The sequence below is a fragment of the Rhincodon typus genome, chromosome 6 (genome assembly GCF_021869965.1).
Source record: "Rhincodon typus isolate 14 chromosome 6, sRhiTyp1.1, whole genome shotgun sequence".
Taxonomy (NCBI): domain Eukaryota; kingdom Metazoa; phylum Chordata; class Chondrichthyes; order Orectolobiformes; family Rhincodontidae; genus Rhincodon; species Rhincodon typus.
This window is the reverse complement of record NC_063337.1, coordinates 41,674,766-41,695,907: the sequence shown is the minus strand read 5'-3', so window position 1 is coordinate 41,695,907 and position 21,142 is coordinate 41,674,766. Positions and strand designations below refer to the sequence as shown.

The following is a 21,142-nucleotide window of genomic DNA, read 5'->3' as shown; positions in this document are numbered from 1 at the left end:
TCCTTTCAGGCAAAAGAACACAACAGGAACAGTGGCCGAACTATTGCTTACAAAGGAAATAAAAGATGGACTTGAATCCAAAGATGAGTCCCCAAGTTGCTAGAAAAAGTGACAAATCTGAGGTCTGGAAGCATTTTAGAATTCAGCAAAGGAGAAACAAGAGGTTGAAGAGGGGGAAAAATCGAGTACGAGTAACATACAAGAAATATAGAAACTCCTCATTCACTTTTCCAGGTGTATAAAAAGAAAAAGATTAGTGAAGACAAATGTAGCCCTTAAATAAAAGCAAAATACTGCCGATGTTGGCAATCTGAAACAAATACAGAATGCAGGAGAAACTCGGCAGTTCTGGTGGCATCCGTGGAGAGAGAAACAGAATTAACATTTTGAATTCAGTATGACTCTTCTTCAAAAATGTAGGCCCTTGAAGATCTAAAATAGGAGAATTAATAGCAGAGAGCAGGAAAATGGCAGAGCAGTTAAACAACTAATTTAGTGCTTTCCAGAAGAAGACATACTTTCCAGAAAAGCTAGGGAAACAAGTATCTATCGGGGAGGAGGAACTCGAGGAGATTAATATCACAAAAAAAAAGTGTTCATGAAATTGATAGGACTACTAGTTGATAAATCCCTAGGGCCTGATAATCTACATGCAGGGTACTAAAGAAAGTGCCTGGGAAATTGGTGGATGCATTGGTTGTCACCTTCCAATGTTCTATACGTTCTGAAACAGCCCTGACAGATTGGGGACTGGCAAATGTAACCCCACTATTTAAAAAAGGAGAGAGAGGGGAAAACAAGGAATTACAAACTGATTAGCCTAATATCATCAGTAGAGAAAGTAATTTCAAGGATGTGATAGCATGAGACTTAGAAAATAGGACAGGATTACACACAATGTGGATTTATGAAAGGGAAATTAGGTTTGACAAATCTACTGGAGTTTCTTGAGGACATAACCAGGAGGAAGATGAGAGAGAACCAGTGTGGTGTATTTGGATTTTCAGAAAGCTTTTGACGAACTCCCACAAGAGGTCAGCGTGCAAAATCAAAGCGTGTAGGATTGTTATAGATTGAGGATTGTTTCCTGTCTGTTAACCAAAGTGGGAATAAATGAGTTTTGTTTTGGAGTGGAAGGTAATGACAAATGGAGTACCACATCAATCAGCCCCAGCTATTCACAATATATATCAATGATTTGGATGAGGCAATCAAATGTAATACCTCCAAATTTCCTAACAATACATAACTAGATGAATTTGAAATTGTTTGGCGAGGAATATGTAAAGAGCCTTCAAGGTGATTTTAAACAAGTTGAGTGAGCCAATGTGTGGCTATTACCTGTGCTAATGCTGATGGATAAATGTGAAATTGTCCACTTGGTAGGAAAAACAGAATGGCAGTGTATAATGGTGATAGTTTGGGAAGTTTCAAGATACAGTGGGATCTAGATATCCTTGTTCCCAAGCAGCTGGGAAGGCAAATGGTATGTTGAATGTCATTACAAGAGACTTTGAGTACAGGAACAAGGAAGCTTTACAGCAGTTATACGGGGCCTTGATGAGACCATACCTAGTTTATTATGTGCAGTTTGGTCTCCTTACCCAAGATAAGATTTGCTATGGAGGGAGTGAAATGAAGGTACACCGGACTGATTCCTAGGAGACGGGTTTATTGAATGGGGAGAGTTGGGTCACGTAGGCCTATTTTCACTGGAGTTTGGAAGAATGAGAGGGGATCTTATTAAAACAGACAAAATTCTGACCGGTCGACATAATGGATTCAAGGTGATTCAGAACAAGAGGTCATGAGCTCAGGATATGTGGTTGGCTATTTCATTCTGAAACAAGGTAAAATGTCCTCACTAAAGGTGTGAATTTGTGGAATTCTCCACCACAGAAAGCTGTAGAGGTGAAGTCACTGAATATGTTTAAGAGAAAATAGACAAAAAGTGTCAAAGGGTGTAGGGAGAGAGCAGGAGTGTGATATTGAGATAGAGAATTAGACATCATCAGGCAGAGCAGGCTCGATGGGCCGAATAGCCCATTTCTCCTCTTTTCTATGTTTATATATTTCTGCCCACATTGTGCTCCCTATAATGCCTTGACACTACTTTAATCAATTTATTGAATATAATATACCAAATTTGAGGGGAGAAAATTAAAACATAAAAATAAACAACAGAATATCTCAGATATGCAACATTTCCAAGCTTATTGTATCGTCATTTTTCATTTGCAATAATGATCTAGCTCTAGTGGCAGACAAATTGCATTTAGAGAAGTCTAATAAATAGACCTGGAATGAAGTGTAGTGAATGATTTGTTTACTCCATGTGTTTTCAATTTACGACATTTAAAATTTCATAAGTGCATTTAGTAATTGCAAAAAAAAAGTCTGTACTTTTGAAACATGTTTGAAAACTTTCATGAAATTATGTCTTTGGACATCTTGCTAAACCCATTTGTAAAAGAAAAAACTCTTGGTTTTTAAGATTTACAAATGTTGCCATACACACTGGGCAACAAAATGTGCGAGGTAGCAATCTTGCATGACACCATCTGCTTCTGGCTGTTTAAAATGGGCTGTGTGATGAAAAGGACTACAATCTCGTTACTCTGAAAACCATGGCTAACATTGTAGAGTGGAAATTAAAACAGGCAATATATAATTGAATCATGCCTGTATACATTACCTGTCACATTTCCTTGTGATTAATTCCTATACACACATTTACAACAAAAAAAACTGTTAATTTTGTTATTCTAAATTTTCTGTGAATCTTTGATAAAGATTAGTTGAAAATGGGGAAAAACTTCTGAAGAATTTCTTGGGAATCTTCATCAATGCAACTAAGATAGTTTGCATACAAGGCCTACAACATCATGAATATAATCCATTTTGCCCTATATTTAAGGGAGCTTGGTTTATAAAAGTTGGTTGCTAACTCTTTCTGCTTGGCAAGTCTTCTGGCATAGTGACAAACTGAGATAGCTGTCTGAACAGAATGTCTATGACCATATTGTGTAGGTGATTGTCATAAGACTGAGATCACAAGGCTCTGGAAAGGAATTTGGGATATAGAAATAGGCACACCTGAGTTATTGATGACTGTGATACCTTGCTTTTTTTCGTGCATTGAATTTGTATTAAATTCTAAAATTAGTGCTTTGTAAAGATAATGGCAATCACCTTGGCTTTCTTGTTGGATCTGTTAATTTGGCAAGTATTAAGAGAAAGAAGTCGGTGCTTCCATGGCCAAATCAAATCCAACAGCGAGAGCATTCTAAAATTTTGATTGCAAATCAACCTAGTATGAGTGCTGCAATAAAATTAGAGTTGTGAGAATGTAGTTATGAATTGCAATGAAAGCATGAGAGGAGATTGTAGCAAATATGTTATTAAACATGGATAATAAAATGAAAGTCAGTCTGATCTAAGTGCTATGCTGCTTGGGAACTCCATTCCAGCTCAGCGTGAGTTGTGACTAAACTAGTCTGTATTGTAGAATAACTTGATTTCTTTATTTTCTTACCAGAGGCATCATTAAAGACCTCCAAGAATGAAGTAAGTAAAATACTTTTGGCATTCAATCTATGATTATTAACTTATAAGGGTCATGGGCAGAAAGTGGGAGCAGGGTCTGGAGTTGCATAATCAGCCATGATCATATTGAATGGCAGAGCAGGCTGAAAGGGCTGAATGGCCTGCTGTCCTATTTTCTGTGTTTCTATGTTCAAATTTGTGCTGCAAGGCCAATATATGTTTCCTAAGATGCAATGTCCATTGCTCCATCTGATTTAGACAGTGCTTTGTATGCCTTAAGTGTGACTTCTACCCCTTTTTATAATGTAGTTTTTTCGGTATGAAAAACACATTCCATTAGCCTTTCTGATTATTCACTGCCCCAGTTCTGGTGTTTATACAACCTATTTATATACCTGTCCCACACCTTACTTCTATCAGCTTTTTTGGGACCTCCTCTGTTTCCAGCTTTCTACTGTTTAGAAGCTGTACTGTTAGATTGCTTTTAGATCCTAAGTAGATAACATCACATTTTAAAATATATTTTCCACAGTTTTTTTACATTTAATTAATTTATCAATATCTTTTTGCAATTTTATACTGCTGCATATACTGCTTACTCATTACAATGTCATATAGGATTATGGGAATGGGATGGATAAAAGGCATTGATGTGTTTGATAAACCATGATCACACTGAATGGTGGCATAGGCTCAATAGGCTGAATGTCTATTCCTATTTCTATGTTCCAACACTGTTTGGAACAGCACCTATCCTTGTCATCAGCAAATATGAAGGTTTTTTTTCATCCTATCATCTAAATCATTAGAGAATACAGTGACTAGTTGAGGCCCTGAAACACGTCCTGGTGGGACACCAGTAGTCACATCCTGCCAGTTGGGGTACCTGCCAGTGTCCCTACTCATTGGCATAATGCCAGGAAACAATTTCTTAACCAAGTCAGCAAAACCGCTTCAAACCCATGAGGTTTCATTTTCAGTCAACAGTCCGTTACTAAGACTCACTACAAGCCCATATAAATAATATCCACAAACATTCCTGAGTTTTTTCAAACTCCTAATTGTTTTGGAAAAAAGCAAAAAAGTTCAGTCATGTGAATATTGTAATGAGATGAAGTTATAACATTGTAGCCTTCTCACATTAACTATTGCAATAAACTCCAGCAGTGATTTTCTGTCTAACATGGGCTACGTACAGGGAGTCCCCATTTAAAGTTGATTCACTTAAAGTTATTTTACGTTAAAGTTGTTAGTAAAATAGGGACAATATATTTAAGGTTGTTTTCTACCTGTGTGATCTATCTGCTCTTAAGAACTTTACCCATGCTTCTTCTCCCATACTCTGTTCCCAATGGCCTTCTTCCTGTTCCTGCCACTGCTCTCAATCCCACTTTTTCGTTCTGTCCTTTAATGTTCAACACTGTAAAGTTCTTATCTTTTAAACATCTGGTGTCAGCTTTTGCTGCCACCTTGTAGTCTGAATTAGGAATGGAGTCCTGGGCTATACCTAGTGCTGAGAAAGGTCCTAAGTATCTAACTGTACAATATTTCTTTTATATTTAGTGATTTGTTGTATTGATTTTTTTTTTTGAGCCGAAAATATCTGCAAGAACTTCTGGTTAGTAATTTAATAAACCACTGGATGAGGGGAAGTTATCCTTATTGACCCCTCACAATTGATTTCTGTTTAACCTTGCTTTGATTCCCAGAAAAATCAACATTAGTGCTTTGTTTAAAGTTGTTTCATTTAAAGTCATGATTTTCAGGGACCAGACAATAATTTATGCAAGGATTTCCTGTCCTCCTTGAATTATAGTGAGAAGGAGAGCACATGTTGACGTCTTGTAGTTTTTGGTCTTTTGGCCTTCTAATTCTCTCTCCTATGCTTATCTTCTTGGGTGTGGATGGTTTGTCTGTCATATGTAAACAATGTCAGGACATCTTTCACTCTGGCTATTATCTTTTTCTCTATCATCTTCAGCCCCGTGTCAAATCTTGACCAACCAGTTATCTTTTTTTATGTAGCTTTACACCATTACATAATGTCTTTTCACATTCACTTATGTCTCTTACTTTTCCAAAGTCTTGCCTTCCAAAGAGGCCAAAGACAACATTCCAATTCTCGATTTTTGCATACACAGAGCTTCATAGAGACTAAAGCTTTTCACTTTTTGCCATGACTGAGTTCGTCTTTAAACACAAAATTTTCCTATGGTCCCAGTGCCTTGGCAAATTTCCGTACTGCCCTACATCTAAGTTTTCACACTTCGCTGACAAAAAATTCTCATAAAATTAACCGATATCTTTAATTACTGAAGTTCCTAATGGTAGCCTTCTGGTTAGTAATTTAATAAACCACTGGATGAGGGGAAGTTATCCTTATTGACCCCTCACAATTGATTTCTGTTTAACCTAGCTCTTCCTAATAGGTGCACTAAATTGCACTTGTCAGCTTCAGATTGCCTCACTTCATATCCCTTTATCACCTTTCTTGAATAAAGAGATGTGTGCAATTTACTAACCAGAAGTATACTTTCAAAATTGGAAACTTTGGAGTGTAATAGTTGGGGCCTTTTTTAATGTGCGCATCTACATTCTTTAAAATCCTGGGATAGAAACCATCTGATTTTAAGGATTTCTATGTTTTGTACCATTACTTTCTTCATTCTGGTTTGGCTTCTGTTGATTTTGAGGAGTTCCTTTTCCTGAATCAATATTAGTTCTTTGGAATTTTCAGCATGCTGATCCTTTCCTCAACCGTAAGTACTTGTACAAACTAAATAATCAACATGTCTGTCATTTCCTAATTTTCAGTTTGGGGTCAATTTGGGGACTACAGGGCAATTCAGCTCCTGACCTCATTCTAGCCTCGGTTCAAGCATGGACTAAAGAGCTGAATTCCAGAAGGGAGGTGGGAGTGACTGCCCTTGACATTAAGGCCATGTTTGACTGAGTGTGGTTTCGTTGGGAATTGGGGCAAAACTCTGTGTTGGTTGGAGTCTTAACTAGCACAGAGGAAAATGATAGTAGTTATTGGAGGTCAGACATCTCAGCCCCAGGATATCCCTGTTGAATTTTCTCAGGGAATGTTCTCAGCACAATCATTTCCAGCTGCTTCATGAATGACCTTGCCTCCAGCATAAGGTCAGAAGAGCAGATATTTGCTGATGATTGCACAAAGTTCAGAACCATTTGCAACTCCTCAGACACTGAAGTAATAAATATCTAAATCTGGCAGTACCTAGACAATAAACAGGTTTGGGCTGACAAATGACAAAGGAACATTTGTATCACATAAATGCTAAACAATGACCATCTCCCCTTGTCATTTAATTGCATTACCATCACTGAATCCCCCAATATCAATACTGACCAGTCACCAAACTGGACTAGCCATATAAATACAGTGGCTACAAGAGCAGGTTAGAAGCTAGAAATCCTGCAGTGAGTAACTCACCACCTGACTCCCCAAAGCACATCCACCATCTACAAGGCACAAGTCAGTAGTATGGCCGGATGAGTGTAGCTCCAAAGTCACTCAAGAAGCTTGACACCATCCAGCACAAAGCAGTCCACTCGAATGGTACCACATTGACATACATTCACCCCATCTTTGCACACAGGAGCAGTAGTGTGTAGCACCTAATTCGGCAAAACTCCTTAGACAGCACCTTTCAAACCCACAATTGCTACCATCTAGAAGAGCAGGGGAAGTAGATACATGGGAACACTACCACCTGTAATTTCCCCTCCACGTTACTCCATCAGCCTGACTTGAAAATATATTGCCAATCCTAACAGTTGGCTGTATCAAAGTCCTGGAAGCTCCTCCCTGAAAGCGTTGTGGGGATACTTGTACTGAATGGGTTCAAAAAGCCACTCATCCCCACCTTTTTGAGGGCAACTTGAAATTGGCAATAAATGCTGACCTAGTCAATGACGCTGAGATCCCATGAATTAATATTTTTTTTAAAAAGCCCACAATGCTCCTGACCACTCTTTTCCCTACCTTTCTATTCCCGTTGTCCCCCACAAAATTACTAGTTTTAATTCCTGTCACCACCTGTATTTATTGTTTCCACTCTGACCCCTGTCCGAGTCCAGTTTAATGGAAGCCCGTTCCAACAGTAGTTACTTGTTTTTTTTTTCCGCAGAACTGGTACCAGTGTTACACGCTATGAAACCCCTTTTCCCCCACACTATTCCACGTCTTTGCACAAAAAAAGACTGTAAGGCAATTTCCACATGGTTTGAATAATAATGCAAAGATCACAGCCCTTCGGGTCCCATTCTTTAATCTTAGCTGCTAGTTGCTGGGACTCTTCAAATGGGACCTTCCTCCTACTCTTGTCTGTTACTGGTCTCAATGGATCACAATGGCTGGATCATCTCCCCATCTCTCTAATAGACTTTTGAGCCTATTTGAGATCTGCCACCTGGTAGGTAACATACCATGAGGGACTCTCAAACATACTTATTGAGGAAGACATCTGCACTCCAATTATAGAATTCCTTACAATTATCCCACTGACTTTCATCTGAATTTGGATAACCCAATGTGCTATATCTTGGTCGAAGTGATTCTTCATGTTTTATCTATTTTTCACTCTGTAAATTTTATTTGCTTATTCCACATGTTAATATGAAAATACTACATATTTTTAAAAATCTGCCTGGAGCTTACATAGATCATGAAAAGGATTAGAGCCAAAAGAAATTTTCTCATCTGCATTGAGTTCTTGCCAAATTTCCAACATTTGCATCTACTTCAAAACACTCCTTTTGTAACCATTCTGCTGCATAATCTGTTTACTTACTACCTGCTTTTTATTTTCCACTAAGTTCGGTTTGATCTATTATATTTTTGCTGTCATTGAGCTAATTTTTTTCATAATTAAAGTGTCAAAACATTTTTCCTTAGTTAGCAGTTCAATAGACCACATTTAATCAATTACAATACAAAGTAGTACATTGAAAGTTCACTTAAATTTGGAACAAAACATTTTCTAATTATTTACTTATTAAGTAAACAAATGTAAGAAATTAGAAACAAAAACAGAATTAACTGTAGAAACTCAACAAGTCTGGCACCATTTGAGGAGAGAAAGCAGAGTTTCAAGTCTGGTGATCCTTCTAATACAAACTTGTTACCCTACAAGTTAAAAGAAAACCAATATTTTATGAAAACAAAGCTGGAATTAACCAATTTGATCATCCTGACCCCTCGTTTCTTTGATTGCATTCGATTGTGTTATCTTGAATCCCTAGAGTGTGTCACATGCAGCCTCTGAAGATCTGGATTTTTTGTTTTATTTTAAAAGAAATTAGAAATTTAGTTTCATAGCACGTGTTCTTTTGGATCGTTATAGACGATGGTAGAGTCCTAAAGTATAAACTATAGTGCACGTTTGCACTTTTGACTGTATACCAAGTACCATCTCATGCAGGTGTTGGTGTGCATGCAGTGAGCATCCACCAGAGATAGCAGAGCCAGCAGGTCATGATATCAGTCAGTCTAAAATGGTGATCTGGTAGCAGGTACTGCTATTCTGCAGCTCAATGGTCCAATCAGCGCACTATCTTAAGCCATGCTCAGCAATGTGAGCTTAAAGCACTGGGAATGTACACAGTCAACACTTTTTAAAGGGATGATCAACTACCTACCTGTGTGTTTTTGATGCTTTCTATGATTGCTTCAAGTTTGAAAAGACTACAAGGTGTAGTGTGGCAGGTGCTGAAGTATTTTCTCACGAACTTTCCAAACCAGTTTCTGCCAGACATGGGGAGTAGAGTATGATTTGGAAAATGAACACAAGACGTGTGATGAGATGAGGTAAAAGAGAAAGGGAGATAGGAACCTCTCTGGCAGGCTTGTACACAAATAATTAATTCAAATAAAATCTCATAACTGCAAACCCATGTATCAGAAATTACAGTGCACTACTCTAGATTAAAAGTTCACTTAAATTTATAATTCACTAGCAGCTCCTCATTGCATACTTTCCCTCTTTTACTGCTTAGTGGCTATGCAAAAATGACAAAATCATAAAGTAAATTCTGAACCAAATTTAGAAATTAACTCATGCCATATTGCACCCAGTTATAATCTAGTCATACTTGAGTTCCCTGTTTGTCTGTCTGTCTTTGTGCTTTTGTGACTCATGGTTCTACACAGTGCTTTCCCAGTACCCGCCGCATAGCTTGTGGAAATAAATTACAAATGATTTGGAGAGGGTGGAATGACGAGTGTTGTCATTCTCAAAGAACAGAAGACTGCCACTTCCCTGGAGTAGCCCCTCGGCAATCCTAGTATTGAAGTGGACAGATTGCTGGATGACTTTAAAAAGAGTCACTATGGCTTAAGTCTGAGTTTGCGTAAGTTCCATAGCAGTGTTCAAACCTTCGCTGGAAACTGCTTGTCTACATGAAAGCTAAAATGTCGGCCACTACACAGTGCATCTCGATTAGATCTACTTTGTATTGAGGAAGTTAAACCACCATTTCCATACTTGAAAGAAACTCTAGACTGTACAGAGAGTCTTGTGACAAGGCATTCAATTCCTCCATTGAATGCAGTCTTTCTGGAGGACTTAACAATGCACCAAGTATTTTGTTGTGAACACCATCAGCAACGTTCTGAAAATTTGCCAATCAAAATCATCAGTCTCCCCTGCAGCAGAACTTTATGTGCAACCTTGGTCTCCAATGAGCTGAACTAGAATTACGTTGCCCCAAGTGTTCGCTGCAGCACTCTTGTACAATGTCTCACTCACTGTGCAGATCAAGCCTCAAAGCTATCATCTAAGAAAAATATAATTTCAGTATTTGAGCCAGTGGCAGCCAGTATGAAATCAAATGGTGATGTATTTTCAGTATGATTGTCTTGGTCTTCCTCCTTTGCCTGACCAGGTTGCAATTTTTGCTATATCCGAAAGGAAAATAGCATAGAGATATAAAACAAAGTTTCTGGAAAAGCTCAGCAGGTCTGGCAGCATCTGTGAAGGAAAGAAAGAGTTAATGCTTTGGGTCTGGTGACCCTTCCTCAGAACTGATGGTGGCTGGGAAAACATCAGTTTATATGCAGAAAAAAGGGGAGGGGGAATGGGGTAGAGAGTAAACGATAGGATAGAGCCTGAAGAGAGAGAAGAGCAGTTGGACAGACACAAAGACGATCGTTATCAACTCTTTGTCTGTCCAACTACTCTTCTCTCTCTTCAGGCTCTATCCTATCGTTTACTCCCTACCCCATCTCCCTCCCCTTTTTTTTTTCTGCATATAAACTGATGTTTTCCCAGCCACCATCAGTTCTGAGGAAGGGCCACCAGACCCGAAACGTTAACTCTTCTTTTCCTTCACAGATGCTGCCAGACCTGCTGAGCTTTTCCAGAAATTTTGTTTTTGTTCCTAATTTACAGTATCCACAGTTCTTTCCGTTTTTATTTAGCATAGAGATAAAGTTAGCCTGAGGGACAGGAATTAAAGGTACATATTGACATTGTTTGCATCTTACAAGTCAAGACAATCTCAAATGAGGAAACAGTGGGATGTGACAAGGATTAGGGATGAGGTTGATGTTATCTTTGGTTTTGGGTGTATTGCTGGCCCTGGCCTCAGGAACAGTCACTTCAATGATTCTGAGCACCATCTGATTCAAAAAGGTGAGGATGTGCAGTTATCATGTTGGCTGTCTTGTTGGCTCTTGCTGCTTTCAGTTCTGTTCAATTTCTTCCAACAAGAAAGAGATATATGTCACTCAATGTCATACAATATGCAAAAGTGATATAGCTGTCATGGTGGAATTTGTATTAGTGTGTGCAAACTGAGTGATGTGGTGCGAGGCTTCCAAGCAGGCTAAGCTTGAATGGATGAGGTAGAGCATATGCACGTTATGCACGTAATGTGATTGAATGTTATGCACAGATAAGTAGTAGGTGAGTGGTGATTTGAACAAGCTAGCAATGTGAGATATAGCCTTTGAAGATAGATATAATCGTTAATTGTGTCCACTGTTGTGATGTCATGAAATTTATAGTAACACAGCTTCCAGTTCCATAGACTGAACACTTGGCAATTACCTCTTATAGGTATCTGCTTCAGTGTCTTTTCAGCATGAGACTTCTGCAGACAAAAGATGGGAAATCGCATTCCCCACCTTTCTTTCCATGAATGTCAGAATCCTGAAGCCCCCTGTTTTTCATGTGGAATTATCCCTTTCCATTTCACAAATTGGATTTCTGGGTAGAACAACTCCAAGAATCTGCTGTAGCTACAGTGCATCACCTCTTTAAGAAATACAAGCTCTAGCTACAGTGCATCACCTCTTCAAGAAATACAAAGTCAGTTTAAGTAGCGCAGAATAATACTAATTTTGGATCCTAATTAGCATCCTGCTAATGGGTGCAACCGTTCAATAGTGCATTTAATTCTAGCTACATGCAGCAGCTAGCGCAAATTTGTTGTGGAACCTGACCTATATCCAAATGACTGGGATTCATTATACAGCATGATCCTGTGTCCTTTGCCAGGTACTGTTCATTTTTGCCCCCATTGATTGTATCAAAAATATTTGTATGCACCAAGAGAAATTGCAACAACATAACAGCAGATAACTGCTATCACTTATATGCTCCTCGTTTATCACTTTGGCTGCCTATTCACCAACTTTCTTAGTCATGCCAATGTTTATGCTATGAAATCCGTCTTACAGTTTGCTAGTATTTCTTGTCAAATACTGTTAATACCTGTTGTATATGAATTTGCTGGATTATCCTATCTGGATGCTTTCAGGCTAAACCTGTATCACATGTGCTTAACAGACCTGGCAGTTTAGTCAATGATTAACTCACTGATAGATTCACTTTTTATCCAATTGATGGATTTGGTTGTTAAATCCACCCATCAGAAAGTGGCCTTTTCCAAAAGTCCATGAGTCAAGAATTTCAAAACATTAACAATTTTGAAGGAATTAGTGAATGGAAATACCGTTGGGAACCCAGTCTTAGTCAGATAGCTGGAGCCTTTTGGTATAGTTTGACACTCCATAAAGTTGTAAAGCATGGAAGCAGACCCTTTGGTCCAAATCACCTATGCTGACCAGATATCCAAAATTAATCTAGTCCCATTTTCCAGCATTTGACCTGTATCTTTCTAAATCCTTCCTAGTCTTGTACCTATCAAGAGGCGTTTTAAATGTTGTAATTGTACCAGCCTTCTCCACTTCCTGTGGCAGCTCATTCCATACACACACCACCCTCTGTGTGAAAAAGTTGCCTGTTGGGTCCCTTTTAAATCTTTTCCCTCTCACCTTAAACCTATGTCCTCAAGTTTTGGACTCCCCTACTCTGGAAAGAAGATCTTGGCTATTCACCCTATCTATGCCCCGAAAGATTTTATAAACCTTTATAAGGTCATTCCTCAGCCTCTGCTCCTGGGAAAATAACCCCAGCCTATTCAGCCTCTCCCTATAGCTCAAACCCTTCAACCCTGGCAATATCCCTGCAAATCTTTTCTGCACCCATTTGAGTTTAACAATATCTTTCCTATAGCAGGGAGACCAGAATTGAATGTAATATCTCAAAAGTGGCCTAACCAATGCCCTGTAAAGCTGCAACATGACATCTCAACTCCTATACTCAATGCACTGACCAATAAAGGCAAGCGTCCCAAACATCATCTTCAGTACCCTAGACAACAAGGTGCAGGGCTGGATGAACACAGCAGGCCAAGCAGCATCATAGGAGCAGAGAGGCTGACGTTTCGGGCCTAGACCCTTCATCAGAAAAGGGGGAGGGGAAGGGGGTTTTGAAATAAATAGGGAGAGAGTGGGAGGCGGATAGAAGAGGGATAGAGGAGAGGATAGGTGGAGAGGAAACAAACAGGTCGAAGAGGCGGGGATGGAGCCAGTAAAGGTGAGTGTAGGTAGGGAGTTAGGAAGGGGATAGGTCAGTCCAGGGAGGACGGACAGGTCAAGGGGGTGGGATGAGGTTGGTCGGTAGGAGATGGAGGTGCGGCTTGGGGTGGGAGGAGGGGATAGGTGGGAGGAAGAACAGGTTAGGGAGGCAGGGACGAGCTGGACTGGTTTTGGGATGCGGTGGGGGGAGGGGAGATTTTGAAACTTGTGAAATCCACATTGATACCATTGGGCTGCAGGGTTCCCAAGCGGAATATGAGCTGCTGTTCCTGCAACCTTCGGGTGGCATCGTTGTGGCACTGCAGGAGGCCCAGGATGGACATGTCGTCTGAGGAATGGGAGGGGGAGTTGAAATGGTTCGCGACTGGGAGGTGCAGTTGTTTGTTGCGAACCGAGCGTAGGTGTTCTGCAAAGCGGTCCCCGAGTCTCCGCTTGGTTTCCCCGATGTAGAGGAAGCCACACCGGGTACAGCGGATGCAGTATACCACATTGGCAGATGTGCAGGTGAACATCTGCTTGATGTGGAAAGTCTTCTTGGGGCCTGGGATGGGGGTGAGGGAGGAGGTATGGGGGCAGGTGTAGCACTTCCTGCGGTTGCAGGGAAAAGTGCCAGGTGTGGTGGGGCTGGAGGGGAGTGTGGAGCGGACAAGGGAGTCACGGAGAGAGTTGTCCCTCCGGAAAGCAGATAAGGGTGGGGAGGGAAAGATGTCTTTGGTGGTGGGGTCGGATTGCAGATGGCGGAAGTGTCGGAGGATGATGCGTTGGATCCGGAGGTTGGTGGGGTGGTACGTGAGGACGAGGGGGATTCTTTTTTGGTTTTTATTGCGTGGACGGGGTGTGAGGGATGAGGTGCGGGAGATGTGGGAGACACGGTTGAGGGCGTTCTCGACCACCGAGGAGGGGAAGTTACGGTCCTTGAAAAACGAGGACAACTGAGATGTACGGGAGTGGAATGCCTCATCCTGGGAGCAGATGCGGCGGAGGCGAAGGAATTGGGAATAGGGGATAGCATTTTTGCAGGAAGGTGGGTGGGAGGAGGAGTATTCTAGGTTTCAAAATCTCCCCTCCCCCCACCGCATCCCAAAACCAGTCCAACTCGTCCCTGCCTCCCTAACCTGTTCTTCCTCCCACCTATCCCCTCCTCCCACCTCAAGCCGCACCTCCATCTCCTACCGACCAACCTCATCCCGCCCCCTTGACCTGTCCGTCCTCCCTGGACTGACCTATCCCCTTCCTAACTCCCTACCTACACTCACCTTTCCTGGCCCCATCCCCGCCTCTTCGACCTGTTTGTTTCCTCTCCACCTATCCTCTCCTCTATCCCTCTTCTATCCGCCTCCCACTCTCTCCCTATTTATTTCAAAACCCCCTTCCCCTCCCCCTTTTCTGATGAAGGGTCTAGGCCCGAAACGTCAGCCTCTCTGCTCCTATGATGCTGCTTGGCCTGCTGTGTTCATCCAGCCCTGCACCTTGTTGTCTCGGATTCTCCAGCATCTGCAGTTCCTACTATCTCATCTTCAGTACCCTGTCTACTTGTGATTCCACCTCCAAGGAACTATGAATCTGCACGCCAAGATCTCTTTATTTGGCAATACTCCCCAGGACCCTACCCTTAAGTGTATAAGTCCTCCCCTGATTTGCCTTACCAAAATGCAATACCTCACATTTATCTAAATTGAACTCCATCTGCTACTCCTCAGCCCAGCTGATCAAGGTCCAGTAGTACTCTGAGATAACCTTCTTCACTGTCCACTACACCACCACTTTTGGTGTCATCTGCAAACTTATTAACCATTCCTTCTGTATTTACATCCAAACCATTTGTATAAATAACTAAAAGCAGTGGACCTAGCACAGATCCTTGCGGCAAACCACCAGTCACAGGCCTCCAGTCCAAAAAACAATCTTTTACCACCATTCTCTGTCTCCTACCTTCATGCCCATTTTGAATCCAAATTGATAGCCCTCCCTGGATTCCTTGTGATCTATCTTTGTTAATCAGTCTACCATGCAGAACCTTGTCAAATGCCTTGCTGAAGTCCATGTAGACAATGTCCACTGTTCTGGCCTCATCAATCTTCTTTGTCACTTCTTCAAAAAACTCAATCAAGTTAGTGAGACAAAACCTCCCACACAAAGCCGTACTGACCACCACTAATCAGTCCTTGCCTTTCCAAATACATGTAAATCCTGTCCCTCAAAATCCCCTCCAACAACTTAGTAACCACTGATGTCAGGTTCATCGGTCTATAGTTTCCTGGCTTTTCCTTACCACCTTTTTTGAATAATGACATTACATTAGACATTCTCCAGTCTTCTGGCACCTCACCCATGGCTATCAATGATGCAAGTCTCTAAGCAAAGAGCCCAACAATCACTTTCCTAGGTTCCCACAAAGTTCTGGTATACAGCTGATCATGTCCCAGAGATTTATCTACCTTTATGCATTACAAGACATCCAGCACCACCACCTCTGTAATATGGACACTTTTCAAGATATCACGGTTTATTTCTCCACATTCTCTATCTTCCATATCCTTCTCCATAGTAAATACTAATGCAAAATACTCATTTAGTATCTTACCCATCTCCTGCGGTTCTACACATAGATGGCCCTGGTGATCTTCAGAGGTTCGATTCTCTCCCTAGTTATTCTTTTGCCCGAATATATTTGTATTTGTAGAATCTCTTTGGATTCTTCTTAACCCTATTTGCCAAAGCTATTTCATGCCCCTTTTTGCCTCCTGATTTCCCTCTTGAGTATATTCCTACTGACCTTCTACTCATTGAGGAATTCATTCAGTCCCAGCTGTCTATACCTGCTCAATTCCTTTTTTCTTGACCAGAACCTCAATTTCTCTAGTCATCCAGTTTTCCCTACACCTACCAGCCTTGCCCTTTACACTAACAGCAACATACTGCCTCTGGCCTCTCATTATCTCATTTTTGAAGGCCTCCTACTTTCCAACCATCCCTTCACCTGCAAATAGCCCCTCCCAATCAACTTTTGAAAGTTCTTGCCTAATACCGTTAAAATTGGCCTTACTCCAGTTTAAAGGTTAACTTTTAGATCAGATCTATCCTTTTCCATAACTATTTTAAAACTAGCAGAATTATGATCACTGGCCCCAAAGTGCTCCCCCACTGACACCTCAGTCACTCGTCCTTCCTTCTTTCCAAAGAGAAGGTCAGATTTTGCTCCTTCTCTAGTAGGTACATCCACATACTGAATAAGAAAATTATTTTGTACAAATTTAACAAATTTCTCCCCATCCAAGCCCTCAACACTATGGCAGTCCCAGTCTATGTTTGGAAAGTTAAAATCCCCTACCATTACAACCCTATCATTCTTACAGATATCTGAGATCTCCTTACAAATTTGCTCCTCAATTTCCGGTGTCTACTGGGGAGGGAGCCTCTAGTACAATCCCAATAAGGTGAACATCCCTTTCTTATTTCTCAGTTGCACCCAAATAACTTCGCTTTACGATCTCCCAGGAATATCCTGAGTACAGCCGCAATATTATCCCTAACCAAAAACACCACTCCCCCTCTTCTCTTGCCTCCCTTTCTATCATTCCTATAGCATCTATACCCTGGAACGTTAAGCTGCCAGTCTTGGCCTTTCCTGAGCCACGTTTCTGGAATAGCTTTGATACCCCAGTCTTATGTTCCCAACAATGCCATGAGTTCATCTGCCTTACCTGTCAGGCTTCCTTTTTTTTTCCCATTCATTTGTGGGATATGGGCTTTGCTGGCTGGCCAGCATTTATTGCCTGTCTGTAATTGCCCTTGAAGGTGGTGGTGAGCTACCTTCTCGAACTGCTGCAGTCCACCTGCTGTGGGTGGACCCACTATGCCATTAAGAAGGGAATTTCAGGATTTTGACCCAGCGACAGTGAGAAAAAATGGCGATATATACCCAAGTTGGACAGTGAGTGGCTTGGAAGGGAACTTGAAGGTGGTGGTGATCCCATGTATCCGCTGCTCGTGTCCTTCTAACTGCAAGTGGTCATGGGTTTGGAAGGTGCTGTCTGAGGATCTTTGGTGAATTTCTGCAGTGCACCTTGTAGATAGTACACATGCTGCTACTGAGCATTGGTGGTGGAGGTAGTGGATGCAGAGCCAGTGGACAGCTTTGTTCTGGATGTTGTCAAGCTTCTTGAGTGTTGTTGAAGCTGCATTCATCCAGGCAAGTGGGGAGGATTCCATCATACTCCTGACTGGTGCCTTGTAGATTGTGAACAGGCTTTAATGAGTCAGGAAATGAATTACTCGCTGCAGCATTCCTAACCTGTGACCTGCTGTTGTAGCTACTATGTTTATGTGGTGAGTCCAGTTGAGTTTCTTTTCAATGATAAACCCCAGAATGTTGATAGTGGGGGATTCAGGAATAGTAACACGATTGAATGTCAAGGGGTGGTGGTTAGATTGTCTATCTCTTATTGGCAATCGTCATAGCCTGGCATTGAATGAAATGCAGTTAAATTTATCAATCTTACCTCGTCCTCTGCCTAGCTCTTGCCTGCCTTGACTATTTGACTTGCTCCTCCTCTCAATTATACCGACCTCAGAGTTACCTATTTTCTCTCTCTTTCTCTGGGTACCCTTCCCTTCTTTCCCCCCCCCCCCACCCAACGTTTTTTACTAGTTTCAAGCCTTCCGAGCAGCACTAGCAAATCTCCCCACCTAGATATTGGTCCTGTTCCAATTCAGGTGCAACCCATCCTTCTCATACAGGTCACTTCTACCCTAGAAAAGATTCCAATGATCCGAACGTGTGAATCCCTGCCGCATTCACCAGGTCCTCAGCCATGCATTCATCTACTCTATCTTCCTTTCCTGTTCTCAGTGGCGCATGGCACTGGGAGTAATCCAGATATTACTATCCTCGAGGACCTACTTTTTTAACATCCTGCCTAATTCCCTATACTGTCCCTTCAGAACCTCGTCCTTTTCTCTTCCTATGCCGATGTTCACATTACCTCCTTCTGGTCACCCTTTGAGAATATTCTGCATTCTCTCCGAGACATCCTGGACCTTGGCACCAGGGAGGCAACACACCACTCTGTCTCATTGCGGCCACAGAAACATCTATCTGTGCCCCTGACTAGACAGTCCCCTATCACAATTGACTGCTTGGAACCTGACATAAGCCTCATTACAATAGAGCCAGTCTTAGTACCAACAGCCAGGTTTCTGGTACCACATTGCCCTGAGGATCCATCACGCCCTACATTTTCTAAAACAGCACACTTGTTTGAGGTGGGGCTAGCCACAGGAGAGTCCTGCACTACCTGCCTACCTTTCTGAACTTTCCTAGAGGTAACTCATCTCCCTGACTGTATCTGAGGTTTTTCTATCTTCCTGAAACTGCCATCCATCACCACACCACCACCCCCCCCGCCCCCAAACACACTTCTTCCAGCATAGTCATATTTAATTCTATTCTATTAGTCAAATATTCATTTACAACCAATGTGAGCAGGCAGTATAAACATTAATTTTGAAAAGTCGTTCAATTTTGATATTTGTGCCTCACTAAAATCAGTAAATGCACGATGACATCTTCTATTAAGATTGCTTAAATCAATTTTGAACTATTTTCTAGTTGACTAATAGTTTATGTCTTATTGTTCTCTTTCTTTCTGGCAGCTACTCCAGTCTGCTGTGGTAACCCATGTAGACGATATCGAAAGGACTGTTGATAACATCATGCGACTGAAAAAAATTAATCCTGATACCAATCCACAGTAATGGAATTTAAAATTTATACTGTGCATTTTCAGTGGTCTTTTAGCAGTGTCATAGGAGTAGTAGGAAAGTCTTACTGCAACTGTACAAGGTGATGGTGAGACTACATCTGGAGTACTGTGAACAGTTTTAGACTTATTAAAGGAAAGACATAATTTCACACGAGGCAGTTCAAAGAAGGTTCACTAAGATGATCCCTGGTATGGAGGGACTGTTTCATGAGCAAAGATTAAACAGGTTGGCACGCTATTCAGTTTAGAAGAATGAGAGTAATTTCATTGAAACATATAGGATTCTGAAGGGCTTCACAAGGTAAATGCTGAGAGGATGTTTCCCCTCATGGGAGAGTCCAGGACCAGAGGGCATAGTCTCAGAGTTAAGGACACCAATTTAAGACTGAGGTGAGGAGGAATTTCTTCACTGAAAGTTAAGAGCCTTAGAACTCATTGCTACAGAGACACAGGGACAGAGTGCTTGTGTATAAATAAGGATGAGAGAGATTCTTGATGAGTAGGGGAATCCAGGGTTACAGGAAAGTGGGAATGAGGAATGTCAGACCAGTCATGATCCTGATGAACAGTGGAGCAGGGTCAAGGGACCAGATAGATGACCTACTGATGCTTCTGTTTCTTATGGTCTTTAAATTCACATGCATAATATACACAATCCTCCTACACACAGTTCCATGCAATCGCTCTTTCAATATTACTTTTCCTGAAAGTGGATCTGTCCAAGACTGAATTTCATAGCATAATTATTCAACACTGAACATGAAAATTTGCTGTGTAGGACAGTCTTCAATTTGCAAATGATTATTGAGACTTCTTCAGTTTTCATGTGTATGTAGTAAATCTGTTTACTGGGAAATGATGCAACCTCAATCTTAGAAAATGAATGGTTACCAAAAGAAGATACTGGTGGCCTTGAAGGGGCAGATGTTTTCCCATCGTTCCAAATTAGGATGAGGCTTTTTTTCAAAATACTGTGATAAATCACATGTTAAACATTAAACCTTTATAGTTTCAAGAGCAGTATTGTATTCGTCAATCCCATGTCATTGTATGTAGACAATCAAAACCAATTTAAATTTTCATGTTCAAATAGTGTCGCATGTTGGGGAAATTGGAGGAGGCATTTGGGAAGATAAAAGTGGGTGGAGGAGGGAATAGAGAAGGAAGGAGGAAGAGAGAAAAGGGAACAAGGAGAGAAGTGGAAAGGAAGAAAAGGGAGTAACAAATTTACTGCTCTATTATTATAAACAGCTGAATAGAATATATCTGTATGTACTAATTTATCCAATTATTATAAGCTTTTCCAATCATTCACTATTTGAGGCCAAGTCTAATCACCTTTTAAAAGTGTCAGTTGACTCTGTGCTACCAGCTTGAGTGACTTAAGATAAATATTAAAGGACATCACCAGCCTCCAAACTGGATCCTGTGCTAGTGATCTCTTTTACCACATGTACATATTTATAGGAATCTCAAGTTAGCTATTGGGACAGGAACTGTGGCTGAACATGTTTCCTCCTGCAATCAAAGCCACATAAACTTTTGGCTTCATTTTAATCTCACTCTCCTGTCAGATCCTGTATGTCTGCTTTGACAGCATGGAGGGGTAAATTTACCTACAATGAGTTTTGATACATCTGAGGAACTGATTCGGGATTGTCCTCATTTATGATGGACAAGAAATTATGAGGAGGGAGCTAAAATCTTAAATCAAGATCTCACTGCCATGATGACAGTGCCAGTCAAGGTGATTGAGGCCACTGAAGGCAGTTGGGTCGCACATAAGATGCACGTTTGTGGTCTCGTGACATAATTGATGGCACAATGTAGTATTAACATAAAGCTAGAGAGAATATTGCACTGACTGTTGCCAAGCCATGACAAAGGAAATGAATAGTACATGTAAATAATATTTGTTTCT

General features: G+C 41.1%; 1 protein-coding gene across 1 annotated transcript in view; it reads left to right on the top strand.

Moving 5' to 3' along the window:
• Nucleotides 1–21,142, top strand: part of elmod1 (ELMO/CED-12 domain containing 1) — a 42,989-nt gene that overhangs the window by 4,540 nt on the left and 17,307 nt on the right. The window contains exons 3-4 of the mRNA XM_048597947.1: nucleotides 3,539–3,567; nucleotides 19,112–19,209. Coding sequence (XP_048453904.1) covers nucleotides 3,539–3,567; nucleotides 19,112–19,209 — 127 coding nt within the window. The remainder of the gene's footprint in view (nucleotides 1–3,538; nucleotides 3,568–19,111; nucleotides 19,210–21,142) is intronic.